At 31.5% G+C, this 18801-nt stretch overlaps 2 protein-coding genes across 2 annotated transcripts; both read left to right on the plus strand.

Moving 5' to 3' along the window:
- Positions 1 to 5634: 5634 nt before the first annotated feature.
- On the plus strand, positions 5635 to 7426 carry LOC149375468 (uncharacterized). Its single transcript, XM_089589137.1, has 3 exons — positions 5635 to 5662; positions 6124 to 6641; positions 6746 to 7426. Exons 1-3 carry the CDS (start codon positions 5635 to 5637, stop codon positions 7424 to 7426), a joined length of 1227 nt encoding a protein of 408 aa, XP_089445263.1.
- Positions 7427 to 15126: 7700 nt separating this feature from the next.
- Positions 15127 to 18445, plus strand: LOC149375469 (uncharacterized). The gene is made up of 3 exons (XM_089589138.1): positions 15127 to 15393; positions 15484 to 15540; positions 18269 to 18445. The coding sequence occupies exons 1-3, from the start codon at positions 15202 to 15204 to the stop codon at positions 18443 to 18445; spliced, it is 426 nt and encodes a 141-aa protein (XP_089445264.1). The 5' UTR covers positions 15127 to 15201.
- The last annotated feature ends 356 nt before the right edge of the window (positions 18446 to 18801 follow it).

The raw sequence follows: 18801 nt of genomic DNA on the forward strand, positions 1-18801 counted from the left end.
TTATAATAATGATGTTTCTCCTTAATTCTTTTTTATGCTTAAAGCTAGACTTCGATATAAACTATTGGGTATTATTCGGTTTGTTCGTAAACTCATAGAATTAAAACTAAATTTTTTTCATAATAGTATTAATCATCAGCTTTTCTTGTAAAAGCATCCTTTTCCACACAATTTGTTGTCATAAACTCTTTAGCATTGTAAATTAATCCAAAAAAACTCAATTTCAAAATTTTTTTCCACCATAATAAAAAAAAAAAACTGATTAAAGTATTCGCGTCTGTATGTATGGTTATCTCGGCTCTCACATACACTGTTGTTATTATGATAATTGCTGTTATCTTTTAAGTGTCTCTGACATTAAAAATCTATTGTATTCTAAATTTCTAGATTTTTTTCTTGATATTCTATTTTTTATTGACTAACTTATTTACTTTTGGTCCTGTATTTTAATTCATGGTATGAAATTAAATTTTATTTATTTAAAAAAAAAGTTCTGAGTGTATCACTTTTAAGTAAAAACTTTAAATAAATCTTTTTCGGCACGTGATCTTTCTATCTAGTTTTAGCATCCTTTTCGACAGCTGCATTGTTGTGTGTTTGGTCAAAAAGCTGTCCAAATTTGTTCTTTTGTCAATGCGGTGAGTTGTTAGTTCTACTCTGATGTAGATGTTGTAAAACAAGATAGTCTGTGTGCACTTGATTGAAAAGCTAGTATTCACGCTCTTTAAATTATTAATTGTTGCGGTCTTTACTTAATGAAGACCTATTTTTAAATAATACTTTAGGGAATAAGAAATATCACAACCGAACGTTTAAAAAAATGTTTAGTTTGTAAAACGTTCAGACAGACGGAAACCGTGTACTGAAACAGCTGTTACTCCTTATGTTTCAACATAAATAAAAGTGTGAAAATTTTAGAGTGATAAATGTCAAGTTGTCTTCATTATTTCCTTAACCGTACACTTTTCATGCTTGAAGTAATACTTTTTCGACAAAAGTGAAATTTAAGAAATGCTGAAGTTTTAAAAGTACGGTAATTTCGAAATTTTTCATGCACTTTATAAATTTGACCTTATATTTATGCAGCAGGTACTAATATAAATGTAACTTGATATCATATAATATATAATTATTTATTAACTAATTATTACACTATGAGTAACTTTGTAGTAAAATTAGACGCTGTCTCATTGTTTAATTATTATTATATATAATATACTAAGGATTAGAGGAATCTGGGTGTTAAGCTATAGCATTATAGTTATAACTAAAAATCTTTTTCTTACAAAAAAGTGTCATAACTCATATTTAAGAAAATTTAAAATGAAATTCTAGCTTGAGTAGTTTTTATGTTTTACTTCAGTATGATTTTGATATTTACTGTAAGTGAACATATTATAAGTGGGTTAATGTCACGTTTAAAAATGTTTCCTTACACAGAATCAACATTCCAAACAATTTTTTAAGCTTTACTCTTTTTCTGTCAATCAATACATATTTTTGTATATGAGAGCTATTATACATAAAACTTTTATCGTCAAAGAAAATGTGTCTTGAAATGAGTAAGTGGAAATTAACATTTAATCAAATTAAATACACCAAAAAAAAACAAACTGACACATTAATGAAAGCAGATCTTATTTACAACATAATCACACTAGATTACTTTCTTCCTGAAAATTTCTTTGTTCCTCTTAATAATCGTAAGTATGAACGTTCCTAGCAATTCAGTGGAATAAAAAATTTAATTATGCCACATCGCATATTCTACTTCTAAATGTGGGACATTTGAAAACGATGACAAAAAAATTTACTATGGAAAATAACAAAAATCTTACTATCAAATTCTTTACTATGTTAGACATGATAATTTTTATTAAGCCGCGTAATAATTTTTTTGAGGGCTGCTACATAATAAAAATTGCTTAAAATATAATAAAAATTACTTTAAACGTAATAATTTGCATTATTAGGTGGGTATGTATGAGCTCTTCTAAAAAATATGATGGTTTTTAGTACAGTTATAATACTTTTTTCAACACTATTTTCCTCAGTGTGTTTATTTCAAAGTATATATTACATACGTTTTTCAAGCCATAATCTCAAAAGTTAAGAAAATGTGCGAATAGCAGGTGGTCCCAAAAACAGTAATAAATACCAAAATGAGGCTTTATTTTGTACGTAGATGCAAAAGACCCTCACTCAATAAACCCACCCCCTTTGCAACTGCGATTAAAGACATTTAATTATAGCAGCCCAATGCTTTTGAGGTTTTTCCTAAGCTCCCCCTTTCCACTCCCTTTACTTTCAATAGATTTTTTTTTTTTTTTTTTTTTTATATTATAGTGCTCTACGTCCGGCTCCTTTAATAAGGGCACTACTATGGGCACTTAGCACTTGGGAGAAGGAAGGGAAGAGGGATGGGAGGCCTCCCATCACTGGGAGGGGGGTAGGGGGAATTAGGCAATTTTGCTGCAAGAAGGTCGCCTAAACCATCCTCGAGGAGCATTGCGTGGTGAAAAAGCACATGTGAAAAATCACAGAGGTACTTGCCCGAAAAAGTCGCACTATGGCCGGGAATCGAACCACGGTCTCCCGCGTGCCGATCCACAACCTAGCCAACTGAGCCACCGCGCGCTCACTTTCAATAGATCATCTGTATTTTCTGGCATACGACAAAGTAGCTACGCTGTTGAATCGAGAAAATACTCGCACCCCTTAAATATCATGTGTCAGTACTGACGCGTTCAATGAGTATGACAATTCAGTTTTACGACCTCCTGCTGCACAGCGCTGCTTATAATATATTAACGATTATCGGTACGTGCGAGGTACGTGTCCTGCAGGTGTTTTTGTTTCACACTTATCTTCCCTATAATCTTCCCTTTGAATTAGTCACTGCCCCATTGGTAGGTACATCATTTTATCGATCGAACGCACTTTTTTGGGTTCCTATTAGAAATTACAAGCCAGCGATTTGTAGATTTGTATAAGTTTCAATATTTTACTGTAAAGTAATGATGTTTTGATAATTACGAGACCATTTTTCTGAAAAAAAAAAAAACAACAAAAATCGAAACTCCATATTAACCACAATCTAAAAATGAGTACTAAAACACCTGATGCACATGATACGTGACTCATGTTGATTGAAGTTGGAAAAAAAACATTTTTTTTACAATAAAACGTTTATTAGATAAATTTTTGTAAGGTAAGATAATAATTTTTTTTAATTTGACTGTGTACAGAAATGCATTTACGCAATTTACTATAATATTAAGAAGTTTCAAACATATTATGTTCTCTAAATAACATTGTAGTTCTAAAGCACTTTAGCATAATATTTAGTTTTACACGGTAAAATTAATAAAAAAAAAAAAAATATCGTTGGAAACTGTATGTTTTGCAACTCATCAAATTAAGTGAAATAATCGATGTTACTTGCTTCAAGGGGGCTCCTTCACGAAAGTCCTTAAACAGAGATATATTATTTCTTGTAAATAAAAGTCTACTGAATTTAATGGTGGTCTAAATTATATTTCGAATGGGTCGAAATTTTGAGAAATCTGAGCTCAAAGTTGTAACTATTAGCACGTGTTCCTATGGGGCAACGTGAAAAACAATTTGTTTTCGTTTATAATAAACCTAAATTGAATGTCCCAGCAGACTGAATATATACGTTTTGTAGATGAAGTCTTCCTCTGTAATATGCTGTATTAAAAATTGTGGATAAAGGACCATTTTAGCGAGATATTTGTGATGGAAATAAATAAATAATGTCCGGGAGGTCAGGAGGTCACGTGGGTAGCAGACGTACTTGTTCACGACATATATATACCATATTCCTATATATTACATCGCTATACTACACCAACACAGGTGGTCTGGTCTGGTGGCGTCATAGAGGTATAAGAATAGAGGAGAAAAGGGGACGTGATATGCGACAGCAGAATTCGCTACGTAACGGGGCATCTGTCTTTGTCTGGCAGTTGTGTTATTGGTCGAGTCATACATGAGATTGAATCAACTGTAGGATCCAGAACGAAGAAGTAGCCAATAACGTGGCTTTGGCAACAAGGACAGATGCCCCGTTTGACTTAGTTATGCTGTCGCTGCCGCTAATGGGTTAGTATAGCGCTTTTCCCCTCTATTCTTATACCTCTATGGGTGGCGTACCCTCGTATGCACTAGACTGGTCAAAACAATAATTAATTTTTCGTACAAAGTTAAACTACACACATAAATATTATTTTTCCCACTTCATGCGTTATTAAAAATATTATAATGATTTTCAGACACATTTGTTTATTAAAAAACAAAACTTTATTTTTTGTTAGTCTTTGACCTCAGCAGTAGTCGTAGGAGCCCCCTTAAAGAAGTGCATATATATATATATATATATATATATATATATATATATATATATATATATATATATATATATATATATATATATATATATATATATTTATGTATGTGTGTGTATGTGTGAATATATATATATATATATATATATATATATATATATATATATATATATATATATATATATATATATATATATATATTTAAAATCATTACTACGATTTCACAACCTTCTACTTAAAATTAAAAAAATATTGTTTTTATACTATCGTACATTATTTTCTTTCTTAGATTGCTGATACTTCTATAATAGTAATTGCTAAAACTGAGAGTTGAATTTAAGTATTAGTTATAGGTTATATTCTAAAGCTAAACTAAGGTAGTAATTTTGTCACTCATCTTATGTGTATATTAAATTAAATAAATCTACTTTTCTTTTTTTATTTTGTAAAAATACTGTAATTTTTTTGAAAAAAGCTTATTTGCACTTTAAACATTTTTCGAAACATTGAAAAAAATAGCATCACAAAATAAGAATCAAATAATTCACTAGCTACCACTTAATTTTCAAGTAATAAACATTTAATTTGGGGTAGAAAAAATACATAACAGCAAAGCAATGAACAGACAGAACCAAAATAATGTAGTTACGCACTTGGCATCCATTGTTAGATAAGCGTATTAGAATCTTTTACTGTCTACTTAAATAATACGAGTACAAGCGTATAAATCCTACGAATTTTCTTCAAGATCGTTCCTGAATTCATGTACAACTATAATTTAAGATTTAATATGGTTAAAAACAACATTGTGGTGATATAATAAGGAATAAAAGCAACAACAAAAAGCAACGTCAGCGGCAGCTTCAATTTAACGCTGATTCTACGTATAGCGTTGTAATACAAGATGTGTTTATGTTTTCCCTATATGCTGGTGACTTATTCATAATACTTGAGAGTGTATTTTTGTGTGGAAACCTACTTTTTCTGTGGTAGTTCGTAAAAAAATTTTTCTGGAAGTAGTTAGACTCTACTGATGTTGTATTTTACAAATCTGGCTGTATCAAATGTGGGGGTAACTTCATCGTTGCAGCTATGGCCATCGAAAAAATTATCACTTATAAGATGTGGTTACATCTGTTTGAACACACTTTAATTCTTAATCTCAAAAGTGCCGAAGGCTTAGATTTTTACGCTTATTGCCACAAGTTCATGCAAAGACGTACCCAAAAAATTTTAAGAGACTTTAAAGGGATGTATTAAATTAAATATGCTCGAAAGACCACCTTATTTTACAGGTATTTTCGTCAATTTAACTCGTGGCAGAGTTCCACTTGACATCAGCTTTATTAAAATTCCCTCAAGCTTTTAGAATATAGCATTTCTTTCCTTATTTCTCTCAATAATGTTAATTACACGTTTATTTTTAATAAGCAAGCAAATAGGCTGGCCCAACTTAATTTATTTTTTAAAAACTGCGCATTGGTGGTTTTCTTCAGGGGCATCTTGATTTCCTGGGCATTCAAAGCTCGTTTTATTTTTCACTTTGCAGCCATGAAATACTATGATTTTCAAAGGCTAAAAGATTCCTGTTAATGTCGTTCTCTTTTTACTGCGTCGAAGTTGTACCATTAAAAATTTTGAGAGTTAAATTTTACGCTAAGCTCATGCACTCTGGCCCTACCGAAAATTTTGAATCCATGCCTGTTAAACTTGAAAAAATATGTGAGACTTTTGCACAATGTCGTCAACGATGCAGCGAAGTACAACCTCATCGTCAGCTTACTTGACAGCGACGCCATTGATCAGCTTGCAGACATCATCAGCGACCTGCCTGAGACTGACAAATACACGACAATCAAAGAAGCAATTCTCTCTAGGACGTCCGATTCGCGCGAGAAGCAGCTACAAATGGTGCTCTCAGGTCTACAGCTTGGTGACATGAAACCATCTCAACTATGGCGCAACCTCAAAAGCCACGCTAGTGCCAACTTTACAGACGAAGCCCTCAAGGTCAGGTGGCTAGACCTTTTACCGCCTAACGCTGCCATGCTGCTTCGAGTGCTTGAACACGCTGACATGCCCAAGCTCGCAGAGGCCGCTGATAAACTGCTGAAAACCGGAACCTCTGTAATGCCTGTGAGTCACGCACCACGTTCCATTAGTTTCCCTACAGGTCAAGCCGGACATCCGGACCTCACTCAGGAAGTCGCCGCCTTTAGGCTCGCAAAAGCGCACTTCACCGCGCTTACACGCCAGCAACTCGAGCAGCCCACGGTAAACAACAACAACAACAACAACACCAACAACAACAACAACAACGACAACAACAACAACAATAACAACAACAACTGTCATGGACGGAATTTCCGCTCCCACAGCCGAGGCCGTTCTCAGTCACCCGCAGCCACGCCAACCTCGCCTTCCCGGTGCTGGTACCACAACAAGCATGGAGCAGCAGCCATACGCTGCATGAAGCCCTGCTCCTACCGTGCACCCATCGCACTGGGACAGGGAAACGCTTAATGCCACCTTTGGATCAGGTGGCAGAGGTGAGCATACGCACCACTGAAAACCGCCTACACATGTGCGACAAGCGCATTAACCTACGCTTTCTCGTGGACACTGGCTCGGTCCTACTGCTCTTGCTAATGTCAACAGTCCGAGAAAAGCTACCACAGCAGCCAATCATGCTATACGCCGCCAACCAGTCGACTATCCAGACCTTCGGCACACACAAGCTGTCGCTCAACCTAGGTCTCCGAAGAGATTTCAATTGCACCTTCACCATTGCCAACGTGCTACACGGTATTATTGGTGCGGATTTTCTGATGAATTACGGGCTCTTACTCGATCTTGAAGCCGCCAGGCTTACAGACCCCCCAGCGGCCTCGCCTTGTAGGGAGTCCTTGACAGGATGCCTCTGTAATCGGTTTCAACAGTCACTCATTTCTACGAAAACAGTAGCACCTTCGTACAAAAGTATGCTGAGCTGTGCAAAGAATTCGCAGACCTGTTCAAGCCAAGCAGCACTTCTGTCCAGCCCCCAGGACTACCAGTGAAGCACTCAATCAGCACCACAGGACGCCCAACCTTTAAGCGCCCTTTCCGCCTATCTGAAGAACGACTGGATGCTGCCAAAAAAGTTTCCGCAGATCTTCTGGAAAAAGGTATCTGGATAAAGCTACTTTTTATTTTTGATTTATTATTCACTATTATTAAATTTTTTATAACAAACTTTTTAATTTTTCAATCTATTTGATCACTAAGGTATGTTAGTAATGAAAAAAATTAGCCAGTGACTAAAATTACTTATAAAACAGTTCACTAGATGATTTACACCAGTTTATTGACTAAACGTTTATTTGTTTGTATTTTTTTTTATAAGAAGTTTAAAGCCCTGTAAGAGTAATTTATTCATCAAATGATTTTAAACACCGCTATAGTCATATATCTTAAAAAAAACCAAACAATGTCAACCATTTATTTTAGTAATCGATTGTGGTGGTCTTTATTTAATAAAAAACCTTTTTTAAAATGGTGGTAAAGAAAATAATAGAGACAAGAACTTGGAGTTTGAGAATACGTTTAGTATGTAACCCTCTATCACGAAGAAAGGTACAGTGTAATGAAACAGCTGTTACGTTTTTATATTTTCATATAAATGAAAAAGCTAAAATTTTTTAGTAATGAATGTAAAAATGTTGCCTTTTTTATTTGCCTTACCATTATTCGTATATTTAAGTAGTTTTCAAACAAATGTCCATGTAATTGGCACTATATTGCATTTACATTATTGCAACATGTACTGATATTGTTGTTAGTAAATACGATGGTATATTGTATTACTCGTTACTTATTAATACAGTTTGAATTACATTCTAGTAAAATAAGATACTGCCCCTTCGTTCAACTATTATTATATATAATGAACTTGGTACTAAAGGAATCTAGGCCTCAGGTTGTAACTAAAATTTTTTTGCTTATTAGGAAAATGCAAAATTTACACTCATGAAAAATGAGCATTGAGTACAAGCTCGAATTATTTTATATTTTTCCTTGGTATTAGTTTATTATTTGCTGAAAGTTAAAGCACTGTCAGTTGGCTCTTGTCGAATGGAAAAATATCTCTTTACAAAGCATTAAGATCTCAAAAAATTTATTAAGCTTCTTTGTCATTTTGTCAATCAGCACACACTTTTGTGCACACATTACACGTGAAATATTTATCGTTCAAGAAAATGTGTTATAAAATAAGTAATTAAAAATTCACGGCCAACCGAATTAAAAACGATGAAAAAACGAATCAATACTTCAATAGCAGATAATCTTATTTACCATACAATTACAGTTGATTACTCTCTGCCTCTAAGATTTTTTATTCCTCTTAATAATCGTAAGTATGACCATTTTTAACTTGCTTTCGGATTTCAGATTCAAAACTCTTAAGCCAAACAGACGTGCCTACTTTTATCCACATTAATATTTAATGCATTATTTTATTTCTTTATTTATTTTTTGTACCAAAATTTTGTTGACATATTAAAAACCGCAATTTCTACAAAGTTCTTTTATAAAAACTTTTTTTTTAGTTTTGATACGTAAGGTGCAGTCCTGACAAAACCTTAAGTCTAAGATGTTTTGATATGAATTTAAAAATTGCATTTTATTTTAGACTGATGGCTAAAAATATCTCCAAAGTATAAAAAAAAACCTATTGTGTAAAAGAAGATTAACAACATCTTCAACTATCTTGAATGAATAAATAATAAATACTAGTCAAAAATTTGTTTAAATATTATTGAAGTCACAGCCTCTTTCTTTACATATTATAAGTTTTACAGTAATTTTTCTTTATTTTGTATTTTGAGATGCACTTTTTGAAAATTCGTATCAAATGTAACTTTGGTGATTGATAAAATAAGGTATTTATGAAGAAGTTGGTGCTTTTATGTTGAACTCCGTACTGCCTAGTATGATGATTGGTATACATATATTATGTGTTGAGAACAAGTCAATAATCACATACAGATTCATGCTCTTAAGTAAACCGAGACTATACTAGGTACTTTGAAATCGAAGAAAGAAAGCTCTATAATATTGAATTTCATACAGTAATGTTAATCTATACATAGTACGTCTATGAACATGAAAAGTAAATGTTGCTGAAGGACAGAAAAATGTTACATAATAATTCGACCCATTATTTTTCATGACTTTAAGATACGATTTACTTCAATATATACCATGTACTATTTAACCTGTCTGTTATTATTGGTCAATTTACATATATTTACACATCTGTTGATGTGAACTTAATTGTTGCATACGCTTTTAAAGCTACAACCTTACAACTTGAAAAAACGTGCCATTAGAAGTCGGTTCTAAAAAATAGTACCAAATGCAAAAATAAAGCTTTATTCTACATATTAACATGCAAAACTTTCCTCCAATATACCCACCCTTTTTTCCTGTGGTTAAGGACGTATATAATTATATACGCCCCTTCTGATGTTTTCAGGAGCTTTTTCCTTCCTATATCCAAAATCCTTGATAACTCATCTTGATTTCCTGACATACGACAAAGTAGCTAAGCTGTTGAGCTGAGAATAAAAAACTCGATCCTCTTAAATATCATGTGTCAGTACTGATGCTTACAACAAGCATGACAATTCACTTTTACCAACTTCTACTACGCAGCTCTGCTTATAATATATTTACGATTATCGGTACGTGCGAGGTACGTGTCCTGCAGGTGTTTTTGTTTCACCCTTCCCTTTTCTCTAATCTATCCTTTGAATCAGGCACCGTCCCGTTGGTAAGAACATCATTTTATTGATCAAACGCAGTTTTTGGGTTTATATTGGAAATTAAAAGTCACATGTAATTTGTGGGTGTGTATGCATTTTAATATTTAACGGTAGCGATGGCATGTTTGAACAAATACGAGGCCGTTTCTTGGGCAACGAAAAACAACATGAATTGATATTTTATATTCACCACAAGCTTTAAATAAGTCGTAAAACACACGTACGTGATGCACGATAGACACTGATTAAAGTTGGAAAAAATATTCTCTGTTACGATTACAATGCTTATTACACTTTTTGTGAGGTACAGATCTGATTGTGTACAGAGTTACATGTACACAAATTATTGTATTATTTAACTATCAGAAACACTTGAAGTTCTCTAAATAATTAAATAGTTTAAGAACACTGTAATACAATTTCAATCTGCACCAGATTGATAACATAACTTTCAGATTCTTACATTGTCTAACTGTGTATTGAACTGAAATTCTGATTTCTACAATAAGAATATGAGAAGCGGGTATTATCTTTTCTTTCCGATAACACGTATTTGTACAAGAATTTAGTAGTTTAACTAGGAGCTTAAAAATAATTTTAGAAAATTTTTATTAATTTTGTACAATTAAGTAATCAAAAAGTTGATACACTCTCTTACTTAATACTTCTTTCTATTAATTAAAACTTTGTTTTAGTTAAATTTTAAAAATAATAATGACGTAATTAAAGTATTAATGACAATTTACTTTAAATTAAATAAAACTGTTTATTAGACTATCGTACATAATTTTCTTCCTTACATCGCTACTACCTCTGTAATAGCGATTGCTAAACTTGAAAATTAAATTTAGGGAGTGCATTTTCAGTTATATTGTCGAGCTTTATCGAAGTTGTAGTATTATTACTTACCTGACGTAAACATCAGATTAAAAAGTATACATGTATTTGTTTTTTTTTTTTTTTTTTCTTTGTCAAAATTACTGTCAATTTGTTGAAAAAATGTTATTCATCTTTACAGTATTTCTGACTCCTTTAGAAAATGAACACACAATCGTAGTAATCAAAAGCTTTACTGGCCACCATCTTATTTTAAAGCCCTTCAAATTCATTAGGAAATAGAAAAAATACATAACCACAAATCAATGAATGGGAAGAGCCGAATCGCTGTACGATAACATACTTTTCACGAATTGTTTGATAAGCTTATTAAAAGCTTATCTAATTAACTAACATAAAAATTTACCTAAAGCTTATTTTTATTACATCGTCAATAAAGTATAAAATATTAAAGTTAAAACTTTGATATTATCTTAGTTGTTATGATAAATGTGACAGTTTTATAAGTACCGAGTATACTTCAATCGATTACTTCTTGGTAATATGTTAGTTTTTTATTTTAATGAGCTGTATTTTTATATAAAATCAACAAATATTATAACAATAGATAATTTACTATAGCCTATGTTTTGAAGTACCAGTTTTCATTTTGATTTTTTTTGCAGATAAAGATAACACTCCTATAATTTTTTGAATTAAATTATGAGTACGGGGAGTACAGATTGTAGATAATCTTAGAATAACCAGTAACACGTACAAAAGCCGATTTAATATTTGTATTTTTAAATTCTTTATAAAATGTTATTTGCAGTTACATTAAAAAATATCATGTACCAAATACCATTATTCAAAGGATTCTTTTAAAATCATAAATAACTATAGAATCGAAGTCGAACCAATTCTATCAGACAAAAATATGAGCATTATTCAAGATTATTTAAAATAAAATTTTAAAAAATTATTGTATTTTTCTGTTCCTATTCAAACTTCTGTATGATTCTTTGCGTACCACGAAGAATATTCTATAAAATAAACCATCATGTAAGTCACAGATTTTCAATATCAATACCACAGTATGAAACAAATTATACATTGAGCCATCCCCAGAATCGTGACTACCACCACCACCACAACACCAAACTAATCAATCATGGAAAGAACCCACTGCTCCTACCAATTACAATGTTTTGTGAGGCCACGTATTTACTCGCAGCCAATACCGTCTACCTTAGCTCCTACTCTCCAAATTTGACGGCCAATCAACTTCGACTCTCGAGCTTTTTTTCTCCTACCCCACTTGGGTTAACGCAAGCTCGACCAAGTGCTTTTTTCCCCCACCACCAACAAGTTTTCGATATTTTTGGCTTCTTCTAATATTTTATGTACGAGTGTTCAAACTATGTATTGATTTTGTGTGTGTCGTATATCAATATGTTTACAATAGAGAGATTTTCTCGCAGATGGTTTATAGAAAATGAGCGTTTGGTAAAGACATGTAAATTAATACCTACGTGATATGAAATCAGATTCGATTTACTTCGCGCTTGAAAGGACTCGTTGAGTTACAAAAGAGGTGGTATGTGAAAAATGATAGAAAACCTAACGTTACTTACTTTAACAAAGTGTAAATTCTAAGGGATAACAACTCTTTGGGAAAAATAAAAAGTTTTGAATTTTCATTAGGACTTCGAAGCTTTTTGAAATGGTAAGGAGTCGTTGAATGATTTTTTATGGTGATATTATTTTTAAGGAGAACCACGTCATTTGATGGACTTTAACAATTTTCTTACACTTACACTTTTAAATTCTATGAAAAGGGTGGGCCTTTTTTTCAAAAAGCCAGAAATTTGAATTGATTTCGTTCACAAGCTTTGTACAACTGAAAAGTAATTTTTTTCGAAAAAAAAAAAGTTATTACTCAGATAGCATTAACATTTTTATCTGCCATCTAAGAAACTCTCAAAATATTCGATGCCAAAGTTTGCTTAAAGTCAGATTAGTTTTACGGAGCCGTAATTTGAGACGTCACATTATATCGGCTGTAATAAAACTGTAACAGCATGTTCTCTAAATGAAAATAAAAATACTTTCAAAATAAATCTTTTAATTGTAATTTAGAAAAAATGTTGGTTATCGTGAAAAAGTTAAGAAACTCGTGTTAGATGTAAGTAGCTTTCAAAGTCTTTGTATTAAATGCATGTAGAAAATATGTTATCGTCTCCTACTTGATGATTCCAATCTTATTGAACAAAGTTTCAAATATATAGGTTTTAATTAGCAGGTCGCAAAAGCCTTTTAAAGTATTCTCCATGTTAATATTTAATGTCAATATTTATGTAAAGATGATTATAAACTGTTTGTTAATTTTATATGTCGAGCTGGAACATCCTGCCTTATTCGACTGGATATACAAATGAAGGTACGATATTAGCGTTGATAACGAGAGATTTGATGCAGCAATTTTACGTACACGATGGGTTTCAGTGGTACATAATCATCTTCTCCTTTCCAAAGAGAATTGGGAATCCTATATGTACAAAAATTAATTTATGCCATATTGTATCACCCAATTGTTATACGAAAGCCCACCTGCAAAAAAAAATGTAAACAGAACAGAAAATCAAGAGGTCTTTTAATTCTTTTTACTAACATGAGATATGCCTTACCAACGTCCCGATATAAAAACAGAAGCTATAACAACTGCAATTTACTACACTCGTTTCGTAAATCCTCTATATATATGCGTTTTATTGCTTTTACTGTGTTTTCTCTACAATGAGGCATATCCAGAATGAAAGCCATGTATGCCATACATTGGAGACCTAATGTAGTGTACAAACAAAAAAAAAAAAAAAAAAAAAAAAGAAAAAAGTTATGCCTCAGTATTTGGGAAAACACAGCTTTGTTCAATTTACTCTAAGCGTTCAGTTGAGACAACTCCTTGACTTTTCATTTTTAATGATGTTAATTATTTTTAGTAGACGAGTTACTTGTTTCGAAGTTCCTTGATTGACTGCATATTGTGAACTATTTTCTTTCCTCAGTATACAGCCAGAATAGTTGAATTTTTCGCATGTAGTTTCTTACCTAAGGTTTTAGAAATACTTTTAGTCTTAGAAATAGTTTTAGAAAGTTTCAAAAAGTGACTTGATAAGCTTAATCGTTTAGCTGGAAGAAAATTATATTTCCTGCTCTATTGTAAAAGAATTTGCTAGCTCCAAGACTTTGCTAGCTTAAAGTCTTTAAAGATTGTGTACCACAGCGAGTAAGTTGTATTGGAATGAAGACTTGATTTTTGTAGATTCTTCTTTTTTTCTTTTGTCTTATGTAAACAAATTATTTTTTTACCAGGATACATCATGGGAATAATGCAACAAAGTTTCTAATTCTCTCTCATTTGTAAAAATCTGCATTGTTTAAGTCCTAGTATTTATAAAGAACAAAGGATTCTACTACAAAGAGATAACCTAAAGCAATCGAAGAAATTCCTCACCAAGCTTCACTCGACTAAGTATGGCTTAACATCTTTTTCCTTCCTTTTTTTTCACGTATTATAAAAACACCTTGACATCGTTTTCTTTTTCAAAGAAGACAGACTTCCTTCTCGTCTCTTGCAATTTTATCTTTAAAGAATTGTGACAATGTACGTCCATCGAAAATGTTTCTCTACAAAATACGACATTTCTCGTTGTCAAAGTAGTGTCAAGAAATTTTGTACATAAATTTGATAGCAATGAACATCCGTTATTACTACACTGAGGTGGCTTTTTGTAAAGTTGACGATTTGAACGAGTTATATTTCCTTTGTTTTCAACACTCACCCGCACCTGAGATATTCCATGGTAACTCTTTTTATACAGATCCTCCAACAGTAATTATTGAAGGTATAAAATCAAGTAATGTCAGATACGCACAGTTTCATCAAACATTAAAGTTCAAGACAATAGTTTACTAGACATTTTTCTAGAACAAAGACCGTACCTAAGCGCACACTAGCATGTATCATTAACAAAGTTAGCCACGAAAATATTGAGTACGTGATATAACAGGTATTAATTATAAACGATAGTGATATCACGAACGTGACACATACAGTAGCAACATTAGGAGCCACATCGTTGTTTATCAGTCGCTTGAAAGACTTTCCTCAACCAGCAGCAACGTATTTGTATCATAATATTTGAAGAAAAATGTCCGATAATGAGGAAAATGAGAAGATGGATTTTATTATGCGGAATGATGAAGAGTCTCAGAAGTTTGGCGTCTCTTTCTGTGGCCGTGAGGTTCATCCAATAACCTGTACCAGCAACGCCACTGAAGAGACGAGGCAATTGGACCTGAAACGCAGCAAAGATCATCGCCTTTTACCTGATAGCAAAAAGGTATGGGGATTTTAAAATTGCATTTCCATACTTAATTTTTTCTAAGATTCTTTCTCAAAACTGAACAAAATTGTGGTTTTATAAAAAAAGGTCCTCCAGAAGGAGTTTGGTCGCGCTAAATATGACAAAGACACAATTAAGGTCATGGTAAGTATCAAAAAAATTTTCTTTGTTCTTCTCTTTATTTATTTTTCAAACGTTTTATGTTTTGCAAGGGTTGTCCTCGAACTAAGGAAAAAAGTCTATTAAGATTTTTGTATAATCCGGGAGTAGAGAAAATGTTTAACTTTTGCAATTCTTGTAACAAAGTGTAATTAAAATGTATGCAGTAAATCTCTTGAATAAGCTATTAAGCAGGTAGATAAAGCCACGAAAAATGATAAATAAGAAATTTTTTACTACAGCAAGAGTAATTAAAAAAATTTTGTACTATAATTATGACACATAAAAATTTTTTTTTGGGGCATAAATACACCAGCTTCTTTTCGTATTTAACAAGTAGTAAAAATTGACTAAAGTATATGCTGAATTTTATTTATAATTCTATGTTTTCATCACAGTGTCAAAATAGCTCAAAATAATTTGATCTTTATTTGATTATCTTTTGATTGCTGCTAGTCAGACAATAGAAAACCTATTTTTCGCGCAGTTATAGAGCAAAAAAGTTCGAAAATTGCTATTCAAAGTTTTAATTTTGCAAAATTATTAATTTTAAGATTTTACAATCAAAAATTCTTTAAAATTAATAATTAAATACCTTTGGTATGAATTTTTTTCTCCTACAGAAAGGCTGAAACAAATCTAAGAACGAAAAGTCATGAAGAACGCTAAGAATTTTAATGTGGTGGAAAAAGCAATTTTTTCTTTCTAATTTCAACCCCAATTTTTGAGAAGATTCAATTTTGCAACATAAATAAATTGTAGATATTTTCAAATACATAGTTCATTTTACTGGTATGCAACACATTGCACTTAATGGAGTAAATTTTCATACGAATTGAAAAATATGTAACTGCTATAACGTGTTTTTAATGTTAACTATTAAGAGTTTGTGATAATAATGGTTTATCTCCAACTGTCTTCCAACCTGAAACAATTTGTTTCATTTCTGTAGAATAATTCTTGTTATTGATTTGAGTTAGTATTTGTTACGTTCATTAACGATTACTATAAAAAAAAATATATATATACATATATATATATATATATATATATAAATACCTGAAAACTTCGACGTACTATGCATTTGGTCGTCTGCTTGCTAAATACAAAACTCATATCGTTACACAAAACCATATTATGATCATTCACTACATTTTTTTAAAAAGATTTTTCATTTAATTACATACATTTAAAACCAATACATCTGAAATTTCGTCATATTATGTGAAATACATGTACAAATAACAAACGATATTCTACATTTTTCGTTTTTTTGATTTGGGAAAATCATCACTGTTGCTTTCACTAATATGATTCTCGTCTGTGTACAGAAAATTTTTGAAATTATTTTTCATAATGTTACTATTAACGATTTTAACTGTCTTATGCTCTATTTTCTGGGTTTTAAGATACCGTTTTTTTTTTAAGTACGGAGTAAGTTACGGAGTACTATTAAAAGTCAGTCCTTTTGTTCAAGTAATACTTTTTTTTCGCTGGTGCTTTGTAGATTGGTCGTGCCGTGCATGCAAGACAAAGTATTTTTAATGAATTTAGCCATATGTTTATACTTGCACGATTTTTCTTGCTACGATATTTAAACGATAATCCTTGATTACTATTTTTATGCAACTGCACTTTTTTCCTCATCGTTTCTTATATTTACAAGAAATATGTTTCACAAAAAAGCGGATGCAAACTGGTAACTGAAGAAAAAGCTGATTAAAAAGATACACCGTAAGAGACAGCACCTTAAATAAGGGTTTTTTTACAGGAACGTGGTCCAAAGTAATTGGTAGGGAACCTTAAATTTTCGTACGTGGAAAAAAAAATCTAATTTTTTTTATGCATTAACGACTAAATGCATGCAACCTTTTGTTCGAAAAACAGTACAATAAGTCAAAGTATTCAAGTATAACAGTTGGTTTTATGCTGTTAATTTATGTAAAAATTACTAACTGTGTAACTGTAAAAATGAGTTTTTAATTACTGTTGCTGGAATTATGTCGTTGAATTTTTTTTTTTCTTCATGTAAAAATATATCCTATAAAGTGAAATTGGTTTCCACACATTCAAATGTGAGTCGTCAAAATGATAATATTTTTTTTTTATTACAAATTTAGTTTTATAAAAGATTAAGGTCAAAATTAAAAAAAAAGTTTGTCTCAACATTGAAGCTTTTCGCTATCCTTAATAAAATTCATCTGAAAACTTTGATGCAGCAATACTATAAGGTTTAAGGCAAATAAATTGTAAAATAATAAATTGTTTTTTGAAATCATTTTTAATGTTACATAAAAATTATTGAGCATGGCTTACGATTTCTTAAAAAAATACGGAATTCTTAACTTTGAAGTAATGATATGCAAGAATGAAAAGATAAATATAATTTTAATATATAATTTTGAATAGCGTCTTTCGCTATCACTTTGTAAAAAATAGGTGTTAGACAACCTTAGCACCACTTTTTGGTAGATTATCGAAAAAAAACAAATTATCTTCTGATACTTCTGCAATACAATGCTCCTAAAGAAAGTTACAAGCAAAATTAGACAAAATAATCTATCAGTTTTAACTGTCTTTTCAATAACAAACAAAGCCGGTGCGTTTATGCCCCAACACTATTTTTATATATAATCTGATCATAACAAAAAGCTATTCCAACAAATTTCGTCGTAGTTAACCTGTTAATTAGAACAATGATGTCATCTTTCAGGTCAGAGGGAAATCGATATTAGTTCAGGCTACCAGGAAAAATCAACTAAGCGAAGCCTCTATGACGTTTGACATTCCAGATCAGTGTGATTTGGAAAGAATTAAGGCAGGATTTCACTCCGATGACGTCTTGTATATTCGTTTTCCTTCAAGGAATAAGCCAGATGTTAAAGTATAGACAATTAAGAACTTTAAAATTTTAAATAATTTATTTTCTAATCGAAAAAAAAGAATATGCAGAAAATAAAAGAATATAACGATGTCATTTTTTTATTTAATGTTCCTTGGTCGAAAAGTATAAATAACATTTTTAGCAATTTTTGTAGTTCCAAGCTCATCAATAGAAAAAAAAAAAAAAAAAAGAAAAGAAAAAAAAAAATACAATTAATAAAAAGAAATCGTTGTTAGCTGTCCATGAGTTTATATAAGTTGATGAAAAATTCGTAAAAAAATATAAAGAAAATACGGATACCATTACTCTACCTTGCTTCGAGAGCTAATATAATTTTTGGAATTCAATGATCGAAACAAGGT

Source organism: Copidosoma floridanum, unplaced genomic scaffold (assembly GCF_036245765.1).
Source record: "Copidosoma floridanum isolate Cflo_tuat_1 unplaced genomic scaffold, Cflo_Japanese_pri ptg000007l, whole genome shotgun sequence".
Classification (NCBI taxonomy): Eukaryota; Metazoa; Arthropoda; class Insecta; order Hymenoptera; family Encyrtidae; genus Copidosoma; species Copidosoma floridanum.